Source organism: Penicillium lagena, assembly GCF_028827675.1.
Source record: "Penicillium lagena strain IBT 129212 chromosome Unknown utg000006l_segment0_segment0, whole genome shotgun sequence".
Classification (NCBI taxonomy): domain Eukaryota; kingdom Fungi; phylum Ascomycota; class Eurotiomycetes; order Eurotiales; family Aspergillaceae; genus Penicillium; species Penicillium lagena.
Window position 1 is genome coordinate 1760756 of NW_026623227.1, and position 14028 is coordinate 1774783.

A 14028-nucleotide genomic window follows, 5' to 3' on the forward strand; every position below is an offset into this window, starting at 1 on the left:
TACTTCCGGCACATCCAAAGCTTGTCGGGTACTGGTCGGCATCGGAAACGCAATCGGCAGTGTAGTCACTCTAGTGGGGGCAATGATTATATTAAAATGGTCTTGATCGACCCGAACGTCCTTCATTCTCTTCACTTCTTTCTACTCTGTTTCCGACGAATCCTCTCGGAGTTTCACCTCATTCAGTGCGCCACTGATCTATTGAGCTTGGTGAGTGAGTGGTGCTCTATCCATTGTCCTTGACTAGCAGCTTAGACGTCATAATCTGTCCCTCGCCCAGTATATCATGAACATGAAGTGGCAGAAAGAGCATAAAATTGACGATTTCCTTTCTCCAGTAATACCACGAAACCCTAGCGACCCTCAGTTACATCATGTCCGAGAAGACAATGGAATACACCCGGTAAACAGCCCCGCGCCCCGCCGCGACCATATCGATATACTGACAAGTGTGTGTTACAAACAAAACAGTCTGGGCAACTCCGGCCTAAAGATCTCCAAGATCATTTTGGGGACTATGTCGTACGGAAGCAGCCAGTGGCAAGACTGGGTGCTAGACGAGGACAAGGCGCTGCCGCTCATCGAGCACGCCTATAAACAGGGCATCAACACCTGGGACACGGTAATATTTGAAGAAAATGTAGGCACGCACCAGTTAACTCTCTTTTAGGCAGACATCTACTCCCATGGCCGGTCTGAGGAAATCATCGGCAAGGCCCTGAAGCAGTTCAACATCCCGCGCAACCGTGTGGTCATTCTGACCAAATGCTTCTTCGGCGTCGACGACGAGGGCAACTTTCCGCCCATTTCAGCGTCTGCGACAAACGACGGTGAATTTGTCAATCGCACGGGTCTCTCGCGGAAGCATATCTTTGATGCGGTTGATGCAAGCGTGCAGCGACTCGGTACGTACATCGATGTGCTGCAGATTCATCGGCTGGATCGGGACACGCCGCGCGAGGAGATCATGAAGGCGCTCAATGATGTTGTAGAGAGCGGAAAGGTGCGGTACATTGGTGCCAGCTCGGTATGGACTCCCCAGAAAGGAAGCTACTTACTATGTAGTATACATGATCTTTTTTATTGGCAGTGCTTACTTCTTTTCAGATGGCTGCATGGGAATTTCAAACTCTCCAAAACATCGCCGACCGACACGGCTGGCACAAGTTCATCTCGATGCAGAACTATCACAACCTAATCGCCCGCGAAGAGGAGCGTGAGATGATCCCCTACTGCCTGGACAGCGGCGTCGGACTGATTCCCTGGTCGCCGATGGCTCGGGGCGCTCTCGCCCGGCCCTGGGGCGAGCGATCAAGCATCCGTGAGAAGACAGACGGAGCTATCGAACGGCTCGTCCGTAGCCGTGAGTCCGAGGCTGACAAGATCATTGTCAGCCGCGTTGAGGAGGTCGCGTTGAAGAAAGGGCTTAGCATGGCGCAGATTGCTATGGCGTGGTCACTGAGCCACCGCAATATGTGTCCTATTGTCGGGCTGAGTAGCACAGCTCGTATTGATGAGGCCGTGAAGAGTGTTAAGGTTAAGTTGACGGATGAGGAAATTCGGTACTTGGAGGAGGCGTACGTGCCCAAGACTGTTGCTGGTTGGTAGTCGCAGAGCACCACCGTTTCTAGCAGCCTAGCAGTTTGAATACTTATTAAGACAAACTGGCGGTCGATTCGGCTCGAATCGTCCGGTTTCTCCGCCTCAACAACACAATCGTCGTTAGAAACGAACTTAGGTGTCCGCTTCTCTCGTGCTGCTAGTGTAAGATGCGCCGAATAGCCCGCGCATCATCAGTAGTCTTACCGCGGGCACCGAGACTTCCTCCATCTACCTTGACGACCTCGAGCTTAAGAAGCCTGGCTATTTTGGTCTCGCTTCTCCCTCCAGATGGCATCAACCTACACTACGTTGTCCATGTCGAAAATTTCACATCTGTAAATGATATTGTGTACATCTGTTCCAATCAAAATTTATTAACTGTGAGTCTGTGATGTACTGGGATAGATTGGTTGCCCATGTACATGAACACACCACATGTATGCTCCCATGCGTGCCAGTGATCTCATGCAGATATACAAGATGCAAGATGAAGGGGAGAAAAAGAAGAAATGGGTGGATGGGGAGTGAAATGAGATGATATGAAGGTCGATAAACAGAGGAGGAGAGAGTGAGGGAGAGAGAAAATGAAGGAAAAAGACTGCGTGCTTAAGAAACTACCTGCCATGCCCCCATACGAAACCAAAAATGCGAGTGAAGTCTCCAAGAAATGCTGATCGGAAGAGAGAGATACAAGTGATCTAGCCGCGGCGTAAGATACTGTGGGTATCATGCAAGACGGAAGATAAAAGATGAATCAGAGGATTGATAGAGTTTAATGCTCCGATTTTCGGTTGAAGACGTTGAAGAAAGAGCTAAGACGGTGGCGTCGTTTGGACTGAGTCGTGCTTTTATTGACATCTAGGTTGGTCGATTCGGTAGATCGCTCATGCTGGCGCCTCGTGTGTGGTTCTGGTGGCTTTTCATTGGGTGTTCTCATGGCCCTGGAAGCTGTGCTGTTGATTTCTGCTCCTGTCTCCGGTCGACCAGACCAAGGAGCCCGATCCACAGAGTTGATTGAACTCTGCCGTAGAGAGCTGGACCGGGAGACAACGGCATTGTGACCGTGCTCCGTTGGACCTGGAATCATGCTGTTCCGATTCAGTCGGTTGTTCAGCCCCGACGCTGCACGTCGCTTAGCTCGTTCCATAAATGCGGCGCCAGTTGAATTGGATCGTCGAGATAAACCGCCATTCTGCTTACTCTGCTCAGAAGGGGATGTGCTGGAGCGACGGATGCTTGATACGGGCATACACCGTTTGCTGACATGAGTCGATTCTCTGTCTACATTGGTCATCTCCTTGACCGGGGGAACATCATGCTCAGTCTTCGCCGTCATAGGGGGGCAGGATTTTGAGCTTGTTGGGGACGCAAGTGCCTTTGGACTAGAGACCGGGTCACTGTAGCTGAAACTATGCGACCAGCCTTCTCGAAAAGCCACCCAGATCCCGGTGACGATAATCAGGGTCCGCAGGCCATTGTCGAGCGTGACCACATCCTGATCGAGCGGTGCGTCCATGTCAGACGCGTCGCTGACTACCGACATGCCCGAGCTGGGCGTTGTTAGGCCGGGGCTGGAGCGAACCGTCTTGGAATATTCATCAAACACCTCCAGCTGGTTTTTGGTCATAGAAGCGATGACGGGATGGCGGCGAGTAGCCGGGTCGATGACGCTGAATGTGAAGCGCTTGGTATCTTCGCGGGGCTGTGATCCCGCAGATGTCGACACTCGACGGTTCTTGTTACCGCGCAAGGCCCAGCGCATGACCTGCAACCCGGCCTCGGTCCGGGCAACGAACTCGTATGACCCACTGGGCAACGGCGTCGCCTCCCAAACGGGTCCAAATGTTAGGCACATTTCCGCCTTGCCTTTGGATCGTGCATCTTCCTGGAGTAACTGGCAGATCGTGGCCACCACATCCCGGTGGTCTTCACCTTCATCTTCCGAGCTCACGTGTTTCTCGGGGATACCTGACATTGTCCGCTCATATAGTTCGCTCCTGACGATAATCAAGTCATTCGGGCCCAAGCCATTCTTGCCACGGAACATGCCTGGGAATTTGCGAGCCAAGCGTGGTCGATAGACGGTTGAGGGCAATATATCCAAGATGGGCAATGGTCGGGGAGTCTGTGACACCTGCTGTAGCTGCAGCAACAGCTTCGGGCGAATCTTCAACCGCTTGTGGCGTGCATGAGCCGCGGGGTGGGCGAGCTGATAGGATGTTTTGGGCCGCATTGATGATTTGCGCGGAGCGGAGGAGTGACTGGTCCGAGGCCGAGCGAGCGGCGGTGGTGGTGCTGAGTTTTCTTGCTCTCCATCGCTCGGCACCGATTCAATGGGACTCATTGCCATATTGGATGCCGGGGACATTCGATCATCGGAGGGTTTCCCGCGAGCAGAGGATGCGCCTCGTCCGAGGAAGGGAAGGGCGGAGAACGAGAAGAGGGAGGATTCCGGCGGACTGCTGATCAGCTCGTCCAGATGGGCAGCTGCGGCATCCGCGGTGAGTCCAAGATTCAAAAGCATGTCTTGGACTCGCGCAGAGCCAGCTGAATAGCCGTCCCAGAGTAAAGCAGACCGATCAGACAGGGTACGGGCATCCAGCGCTGTCGTCAGTTGTGGCGGGGAGGGATGTAAGTAGTGAAGGGGGTTGTCGTTGTCCAAGTGTTGCCCAGACGGACGGTTACGATGAGGCTCTTGGCAGTCAGCGCCACGCAAGGGGTGCAGAAAAAACAGGTCGTAGTGGGCGGTCGGCAAGTTTTAGGAAGGCGAGAGAGGTACAAACTACAAGAGTATACCCCGTCGGTCGTCGGTCCTTCCGGCTTCCGGTCGATCAGTCAATCCCGTGAAAGGATCAACGTCACATCCTTATTATCCCGGGCTGGTCTTCATGGACTCATACATGCAGAATGTGTCCAGCACCGGTGGGGGCACAAAGCGGGTGGAGAATGTCACGTTCCGCTGCAGGAATTTTTCTTGCTGCTCGGTGTGATTCTCTGATTCAACAGAAAACATACTGATCGAGACATGGTTGCGAGCTGTGGAATCGGGCGGATAGAGGTCCCGAGGCCCCACTGCAAACTCTAGACTGATACAGGTCAATGTTCAGCAAGGCACCTCTCGATTACGCACTATGGACTGCGATACCGAGGTCATGCGGATAGGGCTGAACGGGGCTGGTCTAGCAGCAGCCACTGAACCAATACTTGTTCATCTATACGACAGTTCACTCTTCACACAGAACCTGCATAACCCAATGAACAGGCACAATTTCCGCTGACTAATTATGCATCTCCGAGCTCCATCCAACACGGCAACACAACGAGCTCCACTGCACATCTAACGCGTTGGAGGATAATTCATACCGATACATTAATGGCCTCCGTCCAGCGCCCGGTCGCCGTCTCGGCACGGCTGCTGCGCCTAGACAACCCCATCCACAGCTTGACAGTCGCATTCTGGCTCTGGAAAGCCGTGTTGATTGTCGTCATTGCGGCCTGCCCGGGTCTGGGCTATGATACCTCCACCTCTCTCATCTCCGCCGAGCCGGGTGCTCCCACCGACATTGTCGGCTCCCTGTCGGTGCCATTGAAGTTTGCCCGATGGGACTCCATCTATTTCCTGCATACCGCCGAGACGGGCTACGTCTTTGAACAGGAATGGGCCTTTGGCTACGGCTACTCGAAGATTCTCGCGCTTTTTATCTCAGGTACGCACTTGGGGGTTTGACCTCGGCATATCATATCAGTTCGAAACTCACGCGCCGTGGTGACAGGTGTGGAACGATCCGGCGGCGTGGGCGGGCCAGCCAACATCGCCTTGGCCGGGGTGGTCCTCTCCCATGTTGCCCACTACGTTTCCGTGCTCGCCGTCTACGGCCTGACCGCCAATGTGTTCGGGTGCACGACCATCTCCCAGAAGCTGATCTGCTTCTTGTCTGCGGCTCTACACATCATCTGCCCAGCCGGGGCATTTCTCTCCGCTCCAAATCCAGAGTCGACCTTCTCCTTTCTCAACATCACCGGCTTCTACCTCTACTCATGTTCTCTCATCGCGGGGTATAACGGGAAGACTCTGTCGCGAGATTTCCTATTGCTGACCTCTGCCGCCCTCTTTGCGGTGGCAACCACGGTTCGCAGTAATGGGATTCTCAGTGGTTTCCTGTTTGCGTACGATGCAGCTGTGCTGGTCTGGCGAACCTTTAGTCAAGGTCTGTCGCTGCACAACACGATTCGCCTCGGAATTGTCGTCCTCGGCGGCTGCATCGTAGCTTTGGGGACGATTTTTCCGCAATTTTTGGCCTGGCGAGTGTACTGTGCGTCTGCCACGGATCCTCGACCTTGGTGCGAGTCGACCGTGCCGAGCATCTCTGCCTGGGTCCAGGATCATTACTGGTAAGTGACTTCTTCTCTCGTATCCCGTGAACATGACTGATCTCTGGGCTAGGAATGTCGGATTTTTGAGATATTGGACGGTTTCGAACCTCCCACTGTTTCTGCTGGCAGCGCCCCTAATCGCACTCCTTTGCCGGTCTTCAGTATGGGCAATGAGTGCGTCCGAGCACGCCCACTCTCCGGACCACCCCGGATCAATGCTCGTTCGGCTGAGCATCCCACAAGGTCTACTGGCGGTGCTGGCGCTGACGAGCTATCATGTGCAGATCATCAACCGGATCTCGTCTGGGTATCCCTTGTGGTATTGGTATCTGGTGTCGGGTGCGGTGGACAGCCTTTCGAGTCCGAAAGCATACCACCGCGTTCTCACCACCGCAGTGCAGGGCATGGTGGGGTATGCGTTGATCCAAGGAGTGCTGTTTGGGTCCTTTCTTCCTCCAGCATAACCGCGTGTATGATACTGCGATTAGGCAGGCTGGCTTGCGTAAGGCCTGCGTCTGCCTGTCTGCGGCGCGGCTGAGAATGACCACTGCGCCATCTCTGTAAAAGTACCGCCTGCCGTTATAAAAGGAGCCGATTATGCTCGGTCTATTTCTATATATTTTTTTTTTGGACTTCTAAACAATCTCGTATCCGGTGGACGTGCTTCGTATAATTATTCTGGGTGGTTGTTACGCGGAATTATGTCATCCACTCTAGCTGCGCCCGGTCGAACCTGAGCTTCTTTCCTGCCCGACCGGAACCAGCAGCCAAATCCTCACTTTTGTCCGCGCTGACTCCCATCTTGTCTGATTCCGTGCAGCTTTATTTTGCCGTCGTTCCTCCTGATCTGACGACTGCGCCAGCACCCCGTGAGAGAGGCTGCACACGCTCCGGCATCAACAACCTCCGCGCGCTTCACGAGTTAGGGCCCTTCTGAGTTTCGTGGCTGACTGTACGCCTTTCCTGGGATTCGGTGACTGCCATCGTCTCGCCTCCGGACACATTGCGTGTTTGTATATTGCATCCCAGTGGCTGACACCTCGACCCCCAGAGCTCGTCTGACGTCTGCGGCTACTTCTTCCGCCCCATCTTGCCTCGTGTCGTTCGACGACCTCCCTCCCTTCACACCTCCCACGCTCGATTATGGACGCCTCAGCCCCCAAGGCTATCCTCACCTCGGACAATTTTCATCATGGACAAGAGATTTCGCGGGCCACGTCGCCAGGTGGTGAGCCCGCGGAAATCAACGGCGAGGGCGAGCCCAAGGCCCGCGTGCGACCGCGTACCTACCCATACTTCCAATACCTCCCATATCAGCTCGAAGACGAGTCAACACGCCAACGGAATCTCCGAGAGATCCTGAAGCAGCTCTATATTGCCGTCGAGGCTGGGGACTTCAGCCCCGGGGCCGTACACTGGACACGCGAGCTGCGAGGATGGCTCTCTCTCAAGTTCGATCCCACTCGCAAGGAGCGTATCCACCTTGTGAAGCTCTATTACGAGCTGTCTCTCGCCCCTGGAATTGACCCCAGTGTTGCCGAGCGATTCGCGAGCATGTTCATGCTGCTCACAAAGTCAGTCAAGTCGGTCGTCGCAGGGATGACGTTCGATGCTAACCGTGGTACAGGCGCAAGCACTACCTGAAACCCATCAAGGACCTGGTGTTGGATTGGCGACCTCTCTACAAAGAGTTGAAGGCTTTTGTTCTTCCAACCGAGTCCGGCCTGGTACATTCGACCAACCTAAAACGGAATATCAAGACCCTGACGAAGCTCTGCGCGTTTGCTCAATTGTTCATTGACCCGTGCGAGCTTCCTGATATGTTGGAGGAATTCCTTCCGCACTATACAACGTCCTTTTCCGAGGGTGCTTTTGTTGTCGTGGGCTTGATTAACTTGATGCTTCCAACTACGCCGCCGCCGCCGGAGCGAGAAGACCTACTACCGCATCATTACCTGCCAACACACTTTCACTTGTGGTCTTTGGTCGGCCGTTCCAAGACCTTCGATACGACATACCTCGACTACTTCTCTCGGCTCGCTCGGGATTCTCTGACGGCAGGGCACATCCCGTTCTCCGAACATGGCGTTTTCTCGAAGGAGCAGTCGTCTCTCATCTTCACTGCCATTCTGCGGCTTCTGGAGATCCCTGTGGGGCAGTCCACTTCGCCGTATAGCGCCCTGGTGGATATTTCTTCGGGTCTGGGAGTCATGCTGGACCGTGATTCACGGAAACACCCCGTTGCTCACCACATTGCACGGTGGATCGTGATGTCGCTGTCTCCGGCCTGTGTGGAATCGAGCGACTCCATTCTGGTACATCTCGAGGGATTGATCCAGGCTGTTGAGACATTCTTCCACCCATCAAATTCAGGAAGCTGGACGAAGACTCTGTCGCAATTGGCGTATTATCTGACCGACTTCTTCGTCATGCGTTGGAACCGTGAGCAGAGCGGAGAGATGGAAGTCCCGCCCGAGCGACGATTGAACGAGCCCTTGAAGCGTCGTTTCGTGCTTTGTCTGCGGGATGTCATCTTTATGGGTATCTACTCCAAGAGTAGCACTGCCATGACCTTCTCTCTGTCAACCTTGCAAGGTCTGGCTTATCTGGAGCCCCATCTTATCCTACCCGGAGCACTGCAGAGAATTTATCCTGCTCTGCAGGGTCTGGTGGAAGTCCACCGCACGGCCTCATCTCTTCGAGCCATGCAAGTACTTTCCCGTGTCATTACCCGAACGAAAGGCTATCGGTGCCACATGACCACTCTCCTCGGTCTTGCACTACCAGGAATCGATGCCAATGACCTGGACAAATCCTTGCACGCTTTGTCATTTATCCAGTCCGCTTGTTACAACATCCCCATGGTGGATATGACGAAAGGAAGGGATGACATCAACTGTAACATGCTAGCTCTGCAATGGATCTCGGGAGAAATGGAGAGAATGGAAGAGCAGGGAGCGGGCATTGAGCTAAATTATGACACGGAGCTGGATGACGAAACAGAAGAGATGATCCTGCGCTCCTCGACCTGTAGCTTCGGAGACTTCACCATCTCTTTTCTCGGTCGTGTCTTCACCCTTTTGGAGAACCTGCCTGATGTCACCAGAGTACGCAACGGGTCCCCCGAGGAGAATATCGTGAACACTCTGCCCGCGACCTTCATGCCCCTGCTTTCTTCTCTCTCGCCAGAGTACTACGACATTGCCCTGTCAAAAATTGTCGACTTTGTTTCCAATCACGTCATCCATCAAGCTCGCGATGCCATGGCCTTCATCTGCAATGCATTGTGCAAGGTCAACCCCGAAAAGGCCCTCAAGCGGTTTATTCCAGTCCTGACCCAAGCGATCCGCACCGAAATTGAAGACAATGGAGCCGGGTCGACCAGAACGACGGGAACGGATGTATTGCCCCGAGATCGCGGTTTGGTCTGGAACGTCAGCATGCTCAGCATGTGTGTTGTGCACGTTGGCGACGCTGTGCTTGCCCATCGACAGGAGCTGTTCGATATTGCCGTCTATATGCAGCAGAAGTGCCGTGGCATCCCGACTGTTCACATCTCCAACTTTATTCACCATCTCCTTCTCAACCTTACGGGGACGTACACGAACGACTACTCTCTCTACGAGCCCGAGGTCATCGCGAATGGTATTGGACCTGAGCACTGGAGCTACCGGCCAGACGTGTGTAACTTGAATATCAAGTGGCATGTACCGAAGCGTGAGGAATTGGAGTTTGCAGTCGATGTTTTCAAGAGCCAGGCGGAGACAGCTTTGTCGCAGCTATCGGCTTTGACCAATGAAACCTCCAGTGTCAAACGCGATGGAAGCGGCAAGGACTGGTCGGATGAAGTCACCAGAAATCTCGTCCTTCTGCGGCTTCTGCTTTCTGGCGTCTCGGTCCTTTTCGATCCTAAAGCGGCTTCAACAACAACCAAGGAGATATCCAACGGTGCCTCGGCCGTATCCAGTGATTTTGAGATGGTGGATGATCCAGAGCTATCTAATGGTGTTGGCGATGACGATCCGGATGGCACTCTTGATACCTCGGATGAGTCGACGATCAGAGAGACATTCACCTATCCAACTGGCTATTCCCTGCAGGCAGGAGATTCGCTGTACACCACCATCCACGAAATCCGGGAACGGGCCGGCTCGATTCTGCATGACGTCCACCGCTTTTTGGCAGACAAGCAAGAAGATGACGTGACCTGCTTTGGGGCTTTGTACTCTGCCTTCCGGTCTTGGTTCGTCGATGTGGGTATCGAAAGGTCTGCCCATGTCTTGGACAGAGTCACGCGTCTTTTGGCGGCCGATATTCACCCCTACAAGATGAGTGGCATTCGTAAGGATTACCCTCGAGCATTATTGGTGCGTCGAGCCAATGTGTACCACCTGCAACGTCTTCGGCACAATGCCGCGCCGCGACCTCGGTCCAAGCTCGACGAGATCCTTCTTCTTGATCTTGCCGAGTCCTGCGTCTCCCTCTACACCGAGACCCGCCGGAACGCTCAAAACGCCGGCGAGTCTGCGCTCAAGGCGATTTGGGGCTCGCGACTTCTCATCATCCCGCCTCTTATGCGAGCGTTGCAGAAAGGTGTCAAAGAGAACGATCATGCCCGAATCAAGGGCGCACTTTTCTCTCTTCTTTTGAGCAGCGTCGCAAAGACTGTTGGGCGGCATTGGAAGTTTACTCCGACGCTTATCAAGACTTTCATCGATGCCAGCGCCGTTGATAAGCCTTCAGTTCAAAAGATTTGTTCGGGTGCCGTCTTCCAGGTGATGGACTATGGTCGCGCCATGGAACGGATGGCCATCTTGGATCAGGGCATAGTGGAGGCGATTGCGCCAAGCGAAAACGTCAGCGAGCAGATCGAGAAGAAGAGGACTGCCATCAACAAGAAGCGCGTTGCAATTGAGAAAAAGAAGGCTGATCTGGCCGAGGAGTTGGTGAACTTGGCTCGGGTGTCGCATTGGAAGATTGCCAGTCGCGCTGCAACAATTGTGATCACTATGGGTCTTCGGTTCGATTACGTTGCCAGTGCGAACCTGATCGAGCTGGTGACTCTGGGGTCCATTGATGACCACCCGGGCCTGCGTGGCATGTACTCCCAGGCTCTGATTGCCCTATTTACGATGATCGATGTCCGCGCCATCTGCACTCACGAGTACAAGAACTACATCCTCGGTCACCAGCGGTTCCCATCCAAGATCAAGGTGGCTACCAAGGCGTTTGAGAAGGGGTGGACTCAAGAGTACCTGGCCAGCTTTGCTAAACCCGAAGCCGAGTACTACATCGACCACGATTTCCCCGGCTGGCTCGTGTGGGGTAAGACAATGCCTGCCTACAAGTCCAACGTGGAACGCGACATCGAGTATGATGATGTGGAGTGGAATGTGCGCGTCCAGATGGGCAAACTGTTCACCCGGGAATGGTTCTCCAAGTTCTTCATGTATCTGAAGCAAGAGCCGCGTGATCCCTCCGCTGATAAGTTCCGAATGTCTTGCGCCATGATGCTTCTCTACGCTTTTGAGCTTATGCTGCGGGATGGACTCACGGCCGCTTCTTTCAAGGACATTAAGGAAGAAATCGAAAGCGTCTATGAAGATGGAAGCGACAAACACCAACATCGCGCAACATCCGAGATTTTGGGTGCCTTGATCAGCTCTGTGACAGACACGAACGTGGAGAAGCGGACCCTGGTGTGGGAGTATGCGTTCCCCATTGTCAGGAAGGTCTTCAGCGATGGTCTCACTCCTGAAAACTCCGGCTACTGGACAACTTTCCTCCACATGATCTTGCAGTGCCGCGATCCGCGACGTGCCTGGCCCTTGGTGGACTGGCTGGCCAGCTTCCGCCTGGATATGACGACCAACGCAGCTTTCAAGGAGAGCTCGAAGATCAACCTGCTTCATCAGTGCATCATCGATGCTGGGTGGCATTTCCAACTGGAGAAGCCGATTGTGGATGACTTCCTGGCGCATCTGGATCACCCCTACAAGGGAGTGCGGGAGGCGATGGGTCAGACGCTGGCGACTATCTACCGCACTAGATATCACGAGTCGTACCCTGACTTGCAGCATCTCATCGATGCTCAGAAGTCGTCTTCGTCGGTCGGCATGTTCCCTTATTCTCCGTCTAGTGAGTTCTCGCAGATGGTGCGTGGTGTCTTCGATCGGATCGAGAAGTGGCGGCAGTTGCGGACCCCTGGTCTCCAAACACCGTCCTCCTACACTTCTGGCAGCAAAACCGTTCTTCTCTGGCTAGATTCAACTCTATCCTCTCACGAGTGCTCGCAGCTCGTACCGTTCTTCTCCGAGGTCTTCACTGCGCAACTCCTACATATGATGGACGTGAAAGAAGACCCGGAGCTTCAATCCCTCGCATACCACGTCTTCCGCCACCTACCCAATATCCCCTACCCCGCCGAAAAGGAATCCCAATTTATCCAAACCCTCATCCACATCGGCCAGACCTCTCCGTCGTGGCACCAGCGTCTGCGCGTCATGATCAACATCCAAATCATCTACTTCCGCCGGCTCTTCCTCCTGGACTCCGGTGACCGCGACAAGCTCTTCGAATGCATCGCCTCCATGCTCGAGGATCCCCAGCACGAAGTCCGCGCCGGCGCCTCGGCCACCCTTTCCGGCATGGTCCGCTGCTCACCCGTCTTCCTGCGCGACACCAACGTCCGCCGCTTCCAGAGCCGCTTCACAAAGGTGCTGGCCGATAATCCTCTCCCAAAGAAACCCAAGAACTTCCGCTCCGGTATTTCGTCTGCTGCATCGTCCGGCACCGGCACCCCGACGCCAGAGCACAATCGTCTGATTATTGCTCGCCACGGCGCGGTGCTCGGCCTGGGCGCTTTGATCCAAGCGTTTCCCTATAACAGCCCGCCGCCACAGTGGATGCCCGAGGCTCTGACAACGCTGAGTATTCGCGCGGCGAATGATCCCGGTATTGTGGGGTCCAGTGTCAAGTCGATTATCAGTGAGTTCAAGAAGACGAGACAGGATACTTGGCACATTGATTGCAAGGTAAGCAGTCCCATTAATTTCTACTTTGGGGAGAACATATGCTAACGAACGCGCTACAATTAGGCATTCACGTCTGATCAACTGGAAGATCTCTCGGGTGTTCTCTGGAAGAGCTACTTTGCTTAGAGAGAGCTCTGCCTCTACGAACAAATCTGGTGTTTTGTTTTGTTATCCAAGCTACGATGCAATACAATGTATTCTTAGGGGAGTGCATATCTGGACGATGGCTGCTGGGTGGTGGTGGCTTGTGTCGATGTGTGTGATGTGTGTGCACCCATTCGTGGACTTGATTTGATTTGGTGAGTCTACTTAATTAGTATAAGTATAAGCACCTGGCACAACATCATGATCTCTTTGATTATTGGTTCCTTCCTCTGTCTCTTCTCTTCTTTCCTTTGCTTCTTGTTTGCATGTTCGTGTTGTACATAATTACTGGGAGGTTGGCTGTCCCCAAAATAGTATTATCTCATCGTTTTGTGTCGCAAGGTTTTTCTGGTGTTTGAGATTTTGCATTGGGTGTAGTGAGGTTGGCTTTTGGATATTGAAGTAGATGGATGGGCTATGGTTGTTCTTCCAGGTTTATGGTTTAGGAGCCAACTTAGGTATGCAATTGTGTAGGTCGTGGGATATGATGTTCAGCTCTGACTACTGAGCATGATATATCTAGGGACGACATTGTTTTCCGTCTATGTTTTTGCATACTATCAAGAACACGGCGCAACGACCGGGCCCTGACAAAGCTGTTCCGTGACCCTATCTGCACAATCAACATAAATCTCAGATGGAGGAATTCCTGATGAACTGCTTGGCTTTGGTGTTCATTTTGGGCCATGGGCTTGGAGTGTACATATTCTCTCGTGTGCATTGCAGGGATACAGAAGGTTCGGATCTAGCAAGCACTGACCAGCATCATGGTCACAATTGTCAGGGCATGAATCCCGGGATCTCTCTCGCCAGTTCGAAGCGTCTACTCTGTCACTACCTAGGGGAATCCATTTTACAGGCTTTGTCTTTGAGC

The 14028-nt window shown here is 53.6% G+C and overlaps 4 protein-coding genes across 4 annotated transcripts; 3 read left to right on the top strand and 1 right to left on the bottom strand.

Annotated features, from left to right (window-relative positions):
* Nucleotides 1-292: 292 nt before the first annotated feature.
* N7510_008847 (aldo/keto reductase) lies at nt 293-1608 on the top strand (the record flags this gene model as incomplete). The annotated part of the gene is made up of 3 exons (XM_056980772.1): nt 293-622; nt 671-1003; nt 1168-1608. The coding sequence occupies 3 exons, from the start codon at nt 293-295 to the stop codon at nt 1606-1608; spliced, it is 1104 nt and encodes a 367-aa protein (XP_056830981.1).
* A 766-nt stretch (nt 1609-2374) lies between these two features.
* Nucleotides 2375-4126, bottom strand: N7510_008848 (uncharacterized protein; the record flags this gene model as incomplete). The annotated part of the gene is made up of 1 exon (XM_056980773.1): nt 2375-4126. One exon carries the CDS (start codon nt 4124-4126, stop codon nt 2375-2377), a length of 1752 nt encoding a protein of 583 aa, XP_056830982.1.
* An 849-nt stretch (nt 4127-4975) lies between these two features.
* N7510_008849 (uncharacterized protein) lies at nt 4976-6913 on the top strand (the record flags this gene model as incomplete). The annotated part of the gene is made up of 4 exons (XM_056980774.1): nt 4976-5309; nt 5376-5994; nt 6047-6388; nt 6694-6913. 4 exons carry the CDS (start codon nt 4976-4978, stop codon nt 6911-6913), a joined length of 1515 nt encoding a protein of 504 aa, XP_056830983.1.
* A 206-nt stretch (nt 6914-7119) lies between these two features.
* Nucleotides 7120-13136, top strand: N7510_008850 (proteasome activator BLM10; the record flags this gene model as incomplete). Its single annotated transcript, XM_056980775.1, has 3 exons — nt 7120-7550; nt 7604-13010; nt 13074-13136. The coding sequence occupies 3 exons, from the start codon at nt 7120-7122 to the stop codon at nt 13134-13136; spliced, it is 5901 nt and encodes a 1966-aa protein (XP_056830984.1).
* Nucleotides 13137-14028: the final 892 nt, after the last annotated feature.